The 15325-nt window shown below is 39.7% G+C and overlaps 1 protein-coding gene across 1 annotated transcript in view; it reads right to left on the bottom strand.

Annotated features, from left to right (window-relative positions):
- Positions 1-15325, bottom strand: part of CRYBG1 (crystallin beta-gamma domain containing 1) — a 333831-nt gene that overhangs the window by 18264 nt on the left and 300242 nt on the right. The window contains exons 11-17 of the mRNA XM_075862225.1: positions 14678-14832; positions 12880-13006; positions 12526-12671; positions 5455-5581; positions 4685-4714; positions 3476-3588; positions 868-997 (exon numbers count right to left, since the gene is read on the bottom strand). Coding sequence (XP_075718340.1) covers positions 868-997; positions 3476-3588; positions 4685-4714; positions 5455-5581; positions 12526-12671; positions 12880-13006; positions 14678-14832 — 828 coding nt within the window. The remainder of the gene's footprint in view (positions 1-867; positions 998-3475; positions 3589-4684; positions 4715-5454; positions 5582-12525; positions 12672-12879; positions 13007-14677; positions 14833-15325) is intronic.

Here is a 15325-nt window from a genome sequence, read left to right as displayed (position 1 = left end):
AGTCGGGGATTCCGCTGCAGAAGTGCGTGACTTCGCTGTGTCCATATATGGACAGTGTAGTCACTCACTTCTCCTGTAGCGGAATCCCCGGCCATAGAGTCGGGGATTCCGCTGCAGAAGTACGTGACTTTGCTGTGTCCATATATGGACAGTGTAGTCACTCACTTCTCCTGTAGCGGCATCCCCGGCCATAGAGTCGGGGATTCCGCTGCAGAAGTGCGTGACTTCGCTGTGTCCATATATGGACAGTGTAGTCACGCACTTCTCCTGTAGCGGCATCCCCGGCCATAGAGTCGGGGATTCCGCTGCAGAAGTGAGTGACTTCGCTGTGTCCATATCTGGACAGTGTAGTCACGCACTTCTCCTGTAGCGGAATCCCCAATCCCCGGCCGGGGATTGGTGATTCCGACTCCTACAGCGAGCAATAAAAGACCCTCCTCCTCCTCCTCACATGCACTCTGCACTGTGAGGAGGAGGAGAGTGCGCGAGCGACGGTAGACCCGGCCATCACTCGGGACATATTCCGGTGATGGCCGGGTATTACCCGGCCCCATAGACTTCTATGGGAGCCGGGCACCCGGCCGAAAATAGAGCATGTCCTATTTTTTGACGGCCGGTTTTCCCGGCCGTCAAAAAATCGGTCGTGTGAATAGCCCCATTAGGGGTCTATTATTCCTAATGCAGCCGGGTGCCGGCCGATTTATGAACGGCCGGCACCCGGCCGGGAAACCCTGTCGTGTGAATCCCGCCTAAATGCAAATTGATATAAAAAAATTTTTTTTCGTGACACTCGTCCTTTAAGGTTAAACCTCTGAACATTGCCTTCGTAACACAGCCCAGACTGCTTTATTCAGATAAAGTACTTACATATTTTATAGTCTTCACAGATCTAATAACTGCGTCATATGGACATCCCATAGCACATAAATTAGGGAAGCTTCCTTCTTCTAATACCCACAGACTCCCTGAGAAATCAGCCTGGTCATATGCAGCCCATCTGGAACGAGAAAACATTCTCAATCAAAATCAAGACAGAAATGCCAGTTTAATTAATAGATGAACAGTTTGCCACATGGTAAAACACTTCAGACTGGAAAAAGAGAAGATCCTGTATAAAAATCCCAGTGCAAGAGTTTTGGTTAATGGGGATTAATCAGAGTTCTTCCCCCTTAGAGAGGACACCCTTACAGAGTTCTACTCCCACCTCATCTTAGCATTTTTTATGGAGCCTTTAGCAGTTAACAAATCAAGATCGGGATAATTGTGAATTTGGGTTTAGCAGGAGATAAAACATCATATTACTTTCTGCATAGGACATCTTGCTGTATCTGGCTAATACAAATGAATCTCTGGACAAGATGATTGGAAGAGTGAAGGAATATTGACAATGGTCTGGATTAAAAATCAACTGGAGTAAGACTATTTTGCTGCCTCTGGACTTCACATATTGTTCATATGAGAGTCAAGATCTTGGGTAAGGAGGAGTCTTAAGTACCTGGGGATCAATATGGTAAATCATATATGTAGATATATAGAACTGAATATTTCCCCAGTTGTTAAAAAGATCAAAACAAAGATCAAAATTTGGTTAAAACTCCCATTGTCTATAGCAGATAGGATCGGCCTGGGAAAAATGATAGTTCTACCACAGATACAGGATTACCTGAATAACACCCCAATATGGTTGGGGCAGAAATATATTCAAAATATTGGAAAGTTTGTTAAGGGGTTTGATATAGAAAGGAAGGAAAGCTAGGATTCGGCTGGATCATCCTACAAAGGAGGAGAAGGATGAAGGACTGTGGGTACCTGATCTGAGGCTATACTTTTGGGCAGGAGAGTTACAACATTTAGTTAGAAGGAAACAGTCAGACTTTCTAGAGTACATAAGGAAGAACACTGATCGCTCTTTTTTGAGATGCTATGAAGTCTTAGAGTTGGGACAATTAAGGGAGAACAAGTTTACGATTTCCCCCCTAGTTAAAATAATGGTTAACTTATGGGATAAAGTGAAGATTTCAGGCTCACTCATTAACCGGTTAGCGACCGCCCATAGATGTTTTTACGGTGGTCACTAAAAGGTTTTATTCTTATGCAGTAGCGTTTTTACGGCTTCTGCATCAGAATAAAGCAGCACCGCTGGGAGGAGTTTAAGATCCCTGCTCTCAGCTGCCTCCGGTAGCCGAGGGCTTGGAGCAGACCTGCTCTAGTGGGCGGGGTCGAAATCAGCATCTTTCCCGCCCATTTACCCCTCAGATGCGGCGGTCAATAGCGAGCGCTGCATCTAAGTAGTTTTAGAGGGTGGGGGCTCCCCCTCTCACCCGCGATGCGAGTGTGGCGATGGCTTTTATGGCACCCAGGGGCCTAACAAAGGCCCCCGGCTCTGCCTTTAGTGAATGGTTTCTATGGCAGCCAGGGGCCTAACAAAGGCCCCCAGGTCTGCCTTTAGTGAATGCCTGCTAGGCCACGCCAGAGGCATGGCTTAACAGATGCCGGTCAGGCAATAATACACTACAATACAGAATTATAAAATAAAAAAAAAAAGTTTAAAAAAAAAGTTTCACATATTTGGCATCACTGCATCTGTAACAACCAACTATAAAACTATTACATTATGTAACCAGCACGGTGAACCCTGGGAAAAAATTTAACAAACAAAAAATGCCAGAATTGCTGTTTTCTGTTAATACTGCCTTCAAAAAAAGTTGATAAAAGCGATCAAAAAGTTGTATGTACTCCAAAATGGTACCAATAAAAACTACAAGTCGTCCGCAAAAAATATGTCAGCAGAAAAATAGCAGGGTTATGTCAGCAGAAAAAAAAATTAAAAAAAAAGTTATGGCTCTTAAAACATGGCGACAAAAACAAATAATTTCTAAAAAAAATTAAAGTTAAGCGTTTACTAGGTGTTTTTTTCCTTATCTAACTATAAAGTAGAATTATTTTCATTTGAAGGTCATGTTTTTTTTTTTGGCAAAATAAAAAGATATATATAAAAAAAAGAAAAGAAAAAAGGAGGTGCCAAGAGCTACCAGATGACAATAATAATTATATGGACGGACTCCTAGTTGGAACATGAAAGACCCCGTTATAAGTCAATCGACAGATCCGTCACAGCGCTGTGGCTTCTGTTATAAACTGTAGCCACAATACAGAGGTGAACAGCCTTACGCAATGCAAAATACAAACAAAGAATCGGGACACTATTTTTGGAAAGGTTGTTTTTATCTATAGTGACCGCACACAAGGCAATTTAGAAAGTTACTAAATAATATAGGGGATACCAATATTTTTAGTTTCATAAATTTACTTTCCCGAGTTGAATTGAATACTATGTGATGGCAAGTAAGAAGAAAACTTTAATAAATCATTATGGTTGCACTTCCGTCAAACTTTATGTTCCTAAAGCAATGGTTTACTCAGAGATGAGAAAATATGAGCAACTTAAAAAAATAAAATCACGTCCTGAACTTACCTGCCAGAAGTAACCTTGCATGACATTATTTTAAAGGACTCCTCAATGCTACTTGAATCCGCCTCTAATAATTGGTTTTGACCTTTGAAATTCGGCTCTGAAAACAGCTCAACCTTAACGCGAGAGAAAGAAATATTTGAAAAGAAAAAATGTTTAACTGACTGCACAATAGAAAACATGGGCAAGAGAAACTACTAACTGGCATATAATCTCTCTATATACAGGCATGGGATCTCACCCTTGCATTGACCTTTTAGCAAGCTAAAGAAACCAATATGCATGATTTGTATTAATGGGAAAAATATTCCCATCATTTACACAGACCACCAGTGTACATAAGCGCGGTGTCAGAGGCGATGCAGCAAGACACTTATCAAGAAATGGTTTCCAAATCACAGTCTTCAAAATACTGTAGACTTTAGCAGCGATTCAGATGTTTCAAGTAGCCGGTTTTCTAGTTGCCAGGCAAAAAGAGCTTTAAAAAGGGACTCGGTCACCTCAGAAAATCCCCCTAATCGTCAGTAATCTGTATATAGTTGACAAGAAACTGACTCGGAATCTGTAACGGTCTACTCAGTGGCGTTCCCCCGTAATCCTGCAAACAGGTCGTGCGCTGCATGCTCATGTAAAAAGAGGACTACTAAGCTTGGCGCCATAATGGAGAGGACAACTAGGACTCGTCTTCAGCATGCGGGCTTACAGCAGAGAAATGGAAGTGAGTAGAAAGATAAAGATTCAGAATCGGCGTCTTTTAAGCTATTTACTGATTACTGTAGTTTAGAGGGTTTTTCGATGGTGACAGTCTCATTAAAAGACATCAATAGAAAACAACCCAAAACTTTAGGCACCAGTTACAAATTTCTAGGCACATTAACTACCAGCTTCAGAGATTAGTACAGCCCTGCATTAAGATTATTTTATTTCAATATTCTTCAGTATCTTTCACACAGCTTCACATTTGGTTGTTTCCATCAGCCACATAGACTTTGAATGAAGTGGGGAGGCCCAGCATACGTGGTGCCGCTCCATTCAAACTCCTCCTAGTGGCCGTCTTGCGGCTGGAGGGAGAACGGATCCCTCATTCTGGACATCAATGGGGTCCCAGCAGTTAGACCCCAACCAATCTAGCATTTTTAACCTATCCGGTGGATAGGTGAAAAATGCTAAATGTTGGAAAACCCCTTTAAGTTTAACAAAAAAAATACATACCCTAAAATTTCCTGGACTTTCAAGGGCTTCCTATTTGAAATGAAGAAAAAATATCATTTTAAGTGGAACAATTATGTAACTGTCATTTTAAGCTGCATGTCCTCCTTAGTGCAGGTCTACTGGAAGAAAATGTTATGCAAGCTGAAGTACATATATAATCAAGCCTTTTACCACTTCTTCTGACATGAATATACTGCATGCTACACTAAGGTTACATACTAGCGCATCGCTTTGGGTTACTACAGTATTACTAAATATTCCGCATTATGTATTGCACAAAAAGTAAAACAAACAACCCCAGCAATTTTAGAAAGTTTCTCTGTGTAAAAGGAAGGCAAGTAAAAACATTAAGCAATATATTTGTCCTACCTTCTAAATTAAAAACAATTATATATGCTAATCTATTTTTTAATTATTCCTAAATACATTTTAATAGTCTCTTTTTTAGCAAGGTGCCAAATGCAAACTTCTCCTAACCCAGCCTGGGCTGAGTGCCATATAAGGGAAGGGACATGAAAACTGTTCAGAGCTGCAGATGTCGTGGCAGCACAGGATTTACTGTTCGATCTATACTAGTGTGAAACTCACCCTGAAGGAAGATTTCGCAAACACCAATCTTTTCAAATAAAAACCATTATATAAAAGATGCGAATATGTCACCACTTAAAACATACAAATAATATGTCTAGAAGAGTAGTATACCAAATGTTTCTACAAATTGGGTATTCGAATGTAGATTTGGTGTAGTATATTTAAAGCAATGAACTTACCATAAGTATTGGCTGCAAAGAGGAAATCTTGTAGTTTTTGGCTCCCCAGTCACTAAAACTAGAGTACATTCCTTTCTCCAATATGTACTGCTCCCCGGTAAAGTCAGGGCACTCATAAGCCACCCACCTATGTGAGAGACAACAATGACATAGCTTGATATCACTCTACAGCAAACACATTTTTTTTACTACAGATGGCCAAATCCTATAAGACATGTACTTTTTACTTGCAGATACTATTCATAAATATGTGAGGTAAATAATCCTTCCCTGTGTCAGATTACACCTGTGTTAACCAAAGTCTTCAGTGACGGTCCTTTTACACTGGGCGATTATCACAGGGCTGATGATTGCCCTGTGTAAACAGAGGAACCATCAGCAGACCAACGAGCAAACGCTCGATCATCTGCTGGTCGCATCGTTTTAAAAAACAAAAAGAATATAGTTGTCGGCAGACGCCATGATAATGGAAGGGGACGAGCGATCGGAGTAACGACCGCTCGTCCCCATCCATAGCTCTGTGTGACAGGAGCAGACGAGCGGCGATCAACGATATCTTATTGATCGGCGCTCGCTGCACCGGCCTATTGTCGGCCGGTGTAAAAGACCCTTAAGTGTTGAGCACATTGCTTTCTCAATGCAATAACATGCAGATAAGCGGCAACCCTGCATGGAAAGTGGGCACTTAGCCATGTCACTTGACTCCTTGTCCCAGGTGAAAGTTGAGTACATTGTATCAGGCTTCATGTAGACAACCATGTGCCATAAATACAGCAATACAAGCGGCACCCTGCTGAGGCCCTTATATTGCAGGGGATTGGCTGACCCAAGTGTGCATGCTTCTCGTGGATTCAAAAGAAATAGCTGTCGCTTGAATGAATGTTTAGCTGACCGCTATCGAATGGGTGTCGCCATACAATCTGTATCAAGTTTAGTCTTTGAAAAACCAACACTTCAAATCTGATTATGTCTACATGCATTAAAAACAAGGAAGAAAAAAACATTAACATTCAAATTCATGGTATAGCGTCTTGACAATTATTTATTGCTGCTGTTGTGATGTTCAAATAACTTTTTAGTAAGTTTCCAACACTGAATTAGTGGTTATTAAATATTTTCATGCAGAAACCCCACATGCTGGCTAGCATGATAATTTCTGAGGAAATGCTTGCCCAAATTTAATCCTTGTAGACATTAAAAATGTTACATATAAAAAGTCAAACTTTTGTTTAACTAGTGTAAGCATGTCACAACTATTTACATTTGTAATAATACGTTTGGCTGGTGTTGTATACTTTATTGCGGTTCTCAGCAGATACACGTTATAAACTTCTGGCACGTGTTGATTTAATAACACAAGTTTAGATGGTAGTGGATGAGTCGTGTTTGAGCATGGTAAAACAAACTTAACGCCAGGAGTGCCTTGAGAATCCAGATCTGTAATGGGCAAGTTAAACAGGTATTTATTTTTTTTTTTTAAAAAACAACATATTTAACCTCTTAAAGAGGCTCTGTCACCAGATTTTGCAACCCCTATCTGCTATTGCAGCAGATCGGCGCTGCAATGTAGATTACAGTAACGTTTTTATTTTTAAAAAACGAGCATTTTTGGCCAAGTTATGACCATTTTTGTAGTTATGCAAATGAGGCTTGCAAAAGTCCAAGTGGGTGTGTTTAAAAGTAAAAGTCCAAGTGGGCGTGTATTATGTGCGTACATCGGGGCGTTTTTAATACTTTTACTAGCTGGGCGCTCTGATGAGAAGTATCATCCACTTCTCTTCAGAACGCTCAGCTTCTGGCAGTGCAGACACAGCCGTGTTCTAGAGAGATCACGCTGTGTCGTCACTCACAGGTCCTGCATCGTGTCGGCCACATCGGCACCAGAGGCTACAGTTGATTCTGCAGCAGCATCAGCGTTTGCAGGTAAGTAGCTACATCGACTTACCTGCAAACGCTGATGCTGCTGCAGAATCATCTGTAGCCTCTGGTGCCGGTGTCCTCGCTCGTCTGACACGATGCAGGACCTGTGAGTGACGTCACAGCGTGATCTCTCGAGAACACACTGTGTCTGCACTGCCAGAAGCTGGGCGTTCTGAAGAGAAGTGGATGATACTTCTCATCAGAACGCCCAGCTAGTAAAAGTATTAAAAACACCCCGATGTACGCACATAATACACGCCCACTTGGACTTTTACTTTTAAACACGCCCAGTTGGACTTTTGCAAGCCTCATTTGCATAACTACAAAAATGGTCATAACTTGGCCAAAAATGCTCGTTTTTTAAAAATAAAAACGTTACTGTAATCTACATTGCAGCGCCTATCTGCTGCAATAGCAGATAGGGGTTGCAAAATCTGGTGACAGAGCCTCTTAAAGGACACCGCCTGTTTTGGCCGTGGACACAGCCAATTTTTTGAAAATCTGAAATGTGTTACTTTATGTGGTAATAACTTTGGAATGCTTTTACCCAGCCAAGCGATTCTGAGACCGTCTTCTCATGACACATTGTACTTTATGTTTGTGGTAAAATTTGGCCGATACATTCAGTATTTGTGAAAAACACCAACATTTTTCTAAATTTAAATGTATCTGCTTGTAAGACAGATAGTAATAACTTAACATTTACTATATTTATACTTTATGTTGGCATTCTTTTTTTTTTTTTAAGTCATTTTATGTTTCTAGGACATTACAAGGTTTATAACTTTAGCAGCAATTACTCACATTTTCAAGACTATTTCCAAAACCTGTTTTTGTAGATACCAGTTTAATTCTTAAGTGGCTTTGAGGGCCTTATATATTAGAGCCCCCTATAAACCACCCCATTTTAAAAACTGCACCCCTCAAAGTATTCAAAACAGCATTTAGAAAGTTTCTTAACCCTAAAAATTTATTTGAAATCCATTTGTTGTTTTAACACAGAAGGTTTTACAGGAGAAAAGCAACTCCATATTTATTGCCCATATTCTGCAGTTTAGAAATATCCCACATGTGGCTCTAGTGTGGTAATGGACTGAAGCACCTGCCTCAGAAGCAACGGAGCACCTAGTGGATTTTGGGACCTCCTTTTTATTAGAATATATTTTAGGCACCATATCAGGTTTGAAGAGGTTTAGTTGTACCAAAACAGTGGAAACCCCCCAAAAGTGACCCCATTTGGGAAACTACACCCCTAAAGGAATTTTGTCGAGGGGTATAGTGTGCATTTTGACCCCACAGTTTTTCTGCTGAATGTATTAAAATAAGGCCATATAAATGAAAATCTACTTTGTTTCTGAAAAAAACAATTTATTTTTCTATTCTTTTTTTTAGGAATAAAAGGAGAATAAGCACCCCAACATTTATAAAGCATTGTCTCCTGATTACGGAAATACCCCATATGTGGTAATAAACTGCTGTTTGGACACACATCATGGCTCAGAGGGGAAGGAGCGCATTTGGAGCACAGATTTTGCTGGAATGTTTTTTTAGCGCCATGTCGCATTTGCAGAGCCCCTGAGGTACCAGTACAGTGGAAGCCCTCAAAAGTGACTCCATTTTGGAAACCACACGCCCTAATTTATTTATCTAGTGAGTTTTTCGAGCCCAGTTTTTTGTGGGAATTGATGCAAAGCCGATGTAAAAAATTGAAATCTCATTTTCGGTCACAAATTTGTCATTTATAGGACACACATTTCCTACAAAGTACATTAGACTCAATAATTGCACCCCTACATTGATTATGCTGTGCCTACTATGTTTCAAAATAGCCCAATTTGCAGCTATATCAAATGGTGGACCCCAAAAGGAAAGCAGCACCCTGCGGCTTTTAGGACACCAGCTAAATTATAGGCCCTAATCCACACCTTCAGAAGATTTTAGCTGGCAGAACTATGCAATACCCCCAGAATTGACCCAATTTTCTAAATAAAACCTCCTAAAGGTATTCATCGAGGGGGTGTAGTGCACATTTTGTCCCATAAATTAAGCAAATTAAGCAAAACTGGTTTTAATATAAGTTTTTTTTTCACAAATGTGTCATTTTAAGAGCATTTTTTGCATGGAAAATTCATGATACTGAAGGAATGCACCCCAATATTTATTACATCATTTCTCCTGTGTTCAGTAGTACCACTACTTTGGCCATAGTCTGCTGCCTAGCCACACAAAGGGGCTCAAAACTATACAATATAACCAGAAGTTACTCCATTTGAAAAACTACACCCCTAAACTATTCATCTAGCAAAGTTTTTATAGCGGAAAATAAGAGGTCGGGTGTAAAAAAAAATATTTTTCCCTTAAATCTGCCATTCTAGTACATCATATTTAAATGGCATGTAAAAATGTAGTTACAAATTATTCCTCTACTATGTTTAGAAATATGCTGCATTTCTGGGGGAAGAATAGAGGCGCGCCAATTTTTACTGGTAAAAAAGGCATGTCCCTAAAAGTGAATTTTTGCCTGAAGATACTGTATATGACCATATCATGCCAACAAAGCGGTTGACCATCAAACTTAGCCCTGTAGAGTAATTTAAAGAGTGAGGAAAAGTTGTCCTGTAGTAAAAGGCAATATATCTGAAAAATGGAGGAAAAATCCATACAACCGTCTTGGAACTCAAGCGTGTTCACAGGTTCAGGTCAATATATTTAGAATCTCTTCTTTTTTTTTTTTTTAAAGGGACTGGTTGTACATCTCTTTAGCACCAGCAATCCCTAAATGTGCCAAGTGACGTCGGCACAACATAACAGGTCCCTGCCCGGCAAAACAACCGGTCACCTGCAGAATATATAAACAGTGTCTGTTTTATGGTCAAACATTTAAAAAGTGGAATATTAGTGTAAAACTTGTCTAAGTACAAGTGGTAGCCTTGATCTTGCAGGGAGTGCAAGAGATCCCAGACAATTTTACCACTTGGACCTAGGACAGGAGGGCAGTGTGGGGGCTCAATCTCTGAGTCTTTGCCCTCATAAATCCTGTATATGTGTAGCCAGTCTCAGACTCGCCTAACATTTTGAGTTGGCCCTTAAAATGAACAAGGGATTCGTCAATTGCCCTCTCTTTTACAGGGGTGTATAAGGAACTACATTTTTGGGTAAAATGTGCGATCATAGGCCGGATTTTATAAAGGCGGTCGGAGTTGGGGTCATATAGGTGTGGGCACTGCAGGTTATTGTTATAGTGCAAAAATGTTATAATTGCGTCAAACCGTCCCCTGAACATTGCACTGCGGTACATGGGTGTATGTTGCAACACATCTGTTACACCAACATGATCTCAATGTGTTGTTTTTTGTTTTTTTTTGTTATATCCGTGTTTAACAGCAACCCCCAGAATTTAAGCATTTCCGCTGCATTAACAGGATGCCAAGTTTGGCTTGGCATAAAATGACTGCAGATTAGCTGCAATAAATTGCTCCGCATAGAAGTTTGTTTTCGTAACAACTAAATTAACAAAAAAAAATTTAAAAAAAATTGTTAACTTAAATCATCAAGCTCTGTTGTGTCAATGTGAACCCCTGAAGTAGTGTTGAATTCTGGAACTTGGGGGGTATAGTTAACGGGAGAAGCCAGAAATGTTTTTCGATTATCAGTTTGGGCTTGATGGCAGCCCACTTCAGGATTCTAAAGAATTTCCTCATCATCACTGAAAGATGAGGAAATAACAAACTCTGATCCATCACTAGCTGATTTAGTATCAAAGAAAAGCATTTTGTACGCCTCTTCAGCTGTTATACATATCTATCTATATATACACGCACATATACACCTATAGATATATATAATAAAAACACTTTAAAACTATAAAACTGTTACAGCAAAGTGTAATGTACTATAACTTTTTTGTATTTTTTTCTGACAACGATGTAACGTCCCTAACAAACGAATTACTATGACGCTATACCTATGACACCCTTACTGTAGAACGACAAATGTATTAATATTTGACGTATATACTTTGTATAAAAATGGTGTGTATATATATATATATATATATTTTTTTTTTTTTTTTCTTTCTTTCTATAAAACGTCCTCAACTGTGGCTAGCCAACAATCGCTATGCACCTATAGAATTAATCCCGAATAATCTAAACCTGTATGATATCCATAAAATTTCTCTATCACTCCCTCTCCCTAGGAAAGGGTTAAAGGATTATGAATTTTATGCTGGGCACACTATTACACGTCCGATCTCCTCACATTCACTGTCACAATGAGGAAGTCAGACGCTGTAACAGTTGTTACGGCCAAGTTTTTAACGTCACGAAGCGGTTATTTGGTCAGTCTGCTGTGACGGACCAATCACAGCGATTGCTGAAAGGGGACCGCTGTGATTAGTCCCCTGCATTGTTACTGTGCCCTCTCACAACAGTGACAAACAGAAACCATTAGCATAGTTTTCGTCACCATTGAGATAAATGGTGATGCAAACAGAAGCGAAGGTTCCCCCGACAGAAAGCTCCAACGGAGCCCCTCAAAGGAAAGCAACGCTGATGTGAACAGGCCCTTCGATGTGACCGATAACAGGTGGAACCTGCGTGTCAGACACGCAGGACCCGCTGTCACTGAACCGGTCAGTCCCGCTGACCTGAAGGATTCAGGTCTCAGCGCAAGATACAGCTGCTCTGTATACAGGATACAAATGTGCACCTGTATTTCAAAAACAATAAAATATTTTTATAAAAAGTATTTAGAAAGTTACACACATATATTTTAATATATATATATTTTTTTTAAATCAACACAATTTCAAAAGGTATACATAGCCTTTAAATACATTACACTGGGTGAGACCGAAGATAAATAAATTGGATTTAGAGAATAGTGACTGAATATTTGTAATCTCTGCACTACTATTTTTAATAACTCCTTTCGCCACCAATAGTGTCACTTTTTGACTAACTGTGCTATTTTTTCCGGTATTTTGGTACAGATCTGCGACAGGCCGATATTGCATCTACCCTGTACATTCTTTACACAGATACTTTGGTTCAAACATATTAAATTGCAAGCAAATTGTGAAATAAAAAAAATAGTTAACAAAAACAGTAGAAATACATACAAACATAAATATTACAAAGGGAAACTTACGCTCCACTTAATACATTAATAGATTGTATCTTCACTCCAAAACCGGTCTCTTCCATGTTTGATATAATACCCAAAACATTGATATTTGATGCCTTTTCGTCAAAGTCCTTTTCACTATACATTACCAAATGTGGTGTGGAAAAGTCCTGTGAAGAATTAACATATAGGCTAAACATGTAAGCATTTATGTTAAAAAACAACCTAGCAAGATACATATGCTGTACCATATAGTAATAGGATAGGTAATACATAAATAAAGCGTTTTCTTCAGTCTCTTGCACTTCTAATTGTATAGGTAACTATACATATGTCTAGAATTATTAAATGTTATTATGGTAAAAAAAAAACACTTACAGATAGAATGGGTCGTAAAGATTGCAACAGTCCATTGTAACCACCCCAATGACTCCATTCCTCGTAATCACCTTCTTCAAACAAATATTGGTGACCTTCATATCCAGGTTTCTCATAGCCAACCCACCTACAAAATATAAAATCATACAAAAAAATCTTACCATATTTACTTATCAATGGTATTTTTTTGGTAGGGTAGGTTACCTATGCTATTTTTCTACTAATGGTTCAATGGCAAAATATGCTGTTAAAAACCTATCCTGCCAGAACCAAGCATTCATGAAGATCTTGTTACTTTAGTTGGGACGAGCTGCTGTTTCTCACCCTTTCACTTTGGGCCTCTTCTCTTAGGGCCTGTTCACATCACCGTTCATTTCCGTTCCGGGGTTCCGTCGGGTGAACCCCACAACGGAAAGGGAAACGGACAGCACAGCCTCCGTTTCAGTCACAGTTGATCTCAATGGTGACGGAAACATCGCTAATGCTTTCCGTTCGTCACCATTCCGGCTGGTTTACGGTTTTCCGACGGAATCAATAGCGTAGTCGACTCCGCTATAGATTCCGTCGGAAAACTGGAAACCAGCCGGAATGGTGACGAACGGAAAGCATTAGCGATGTTTCCGTCACCATTGAGATCAACGGTGACTGCAACGGAAGCGGTGCTGTCCGTTTCACTTTCCGTTGCGGGGTTCACCCGACGGAACCCCGGAACGGAAATGAACGGTGATGTGAACACGCCCTTAGTTGCACCATAAAGGCGACACCATATGTTTGACAATAAGGACATTTCCACTCTGTCCAATCTTAATGACACAAGAAAGTGTAAAAACTATGAAGAAATGCCATATGGGGATCAAATGTGACCTGTGGCCATAACATGAAAGGAGAATTTAATATTTATTAGAACCATTAAATAACATAAGATGTCAAAAAATCCTTGAATGAAAGCAATAAAAAAATATCCTAAAAACCATAAAAGAAGGTTTAGCGGTTGACAAGATATAAATATACAAATGTGAATAGACATGTCAAAAGATACACATTCAAATTGGAGAGATATTGAATGTAATAATATGTCCACACTAATCAGGGTATAACCAAATATACAACCAAAACACCATCTAAGTGATCAGAAAAGTAGCCGCAATCTATAATGTTAAATATAGGGACAGTCTACTGAAATTGTTACTGCGGTTAACAAGAAATAGAAAAAACAAAAAAACAAAACACACACACTCAACCCCAACAACCTCAAGCACATTTCTCCACCAAGTTTTCTTCCTCTGCAGGTTTAAAACACGCTCAGTTGTCCATTAAGAAAGTCATTAGCATAAAGCTAAAATAGGTCATAACTCCGTCAAAAATGATCTACATTACAGCGCCGATCACATTATGTACAAGATAGGGCATTTATAATGTGGTGACAGAGCCTCTTTAATAAATTTGTTTGTTGGTAATGGCCTCTTGCACACGTCAGAATTCTGGCCAGTATTTTGCTTCAGTATTTGGAAGTCAAAAGCAGTAGTGGAACATAAACAGAGAAAACCGATAATGGAAAGATTTGCACTTCTTCCGTATTTTGGACCCACTCCTGGCTTTGGCTTCCAAATACTGAAGCAAAATACTGACCAGAATACCGACGTGTGCATGAGGCCTAATACTATTATTATACCTGTATTTACATAAAATAAGTGTATATCTAATACTGTAGAATTTATAGGGCGCTATAACTGGGAAACATTCAAGACAAGTTAAACACACAAACCATATTACATCCATAAAGTACAACAATACTCACAACCCACTGAGAACTCTTATTGAACCAACAGCGTTAAAAGCAAGTTCTTGCGCCTCTCCAGTTCCTTCTGGCATTTCTAGATTTTTAAGTGTAAACATTTCCTTGTCCAGCTCCACCTGCCTGCCTTCAAACATGGGCTTCTCGAAAATAATGATCTGTAAATAGACATACACAAGGGTTCACAGTGCTCTAAGTAAGTAAGGTTAAAGGGTAACTAAACTTTCAACAAACTTCTGACATGTCTAAGTGACATGTCATATGTTTTGATTGGTGGGGTTTTGAGCACTGAGACCCCCACCGATCGCTAGAACGAAGCAGCAGAAGCGCTCGGACGAGCACTGAACTGCTTGGTTTCTGATCGGCTTTACTCGGAAAGCCGATGTAGCGGTGTACGGACTCAATAGAAAGTCTATGGGCCCGTACACTGCTACATCGGCTTGCCGAAGAGAGCTGGCGGCTGAGTCAAGCGCTTCTGCCGCATCGTTTTAGCAATCGGTGGGGTCTCTGTGCTTGGACCCCCACCGATCAACACTTCTGACATGTCACTATGACATGTTAGAAGTTTGTTGAAAGTTTAGGTTTAATTGAAACATCACCGTACATGTTCATGGTTTGTAATTCATATTGCGTAGTTATTTCATTACAAGG

Source organism: Rhinoderma darwinii, chromosome 4 (assembly GCF_050947455.1).
Source record: "Rhinoderma darwinii isolate aRhiDar2 chromosome 4, aRhiDar2.hap1, whole genome shotgun sequence".
NCBI classification, from domain to species: Eukaryota; Metazoa; Chordata; class Amphibia; order Anura; family Rhinodermatidae; genus Rhinoderma; species Rhinoderma darwinii.
Note: the sequence above shows the minus strand (reverse complement) of the source record. Positions and strands in the feature narration are given on the sequence as shown.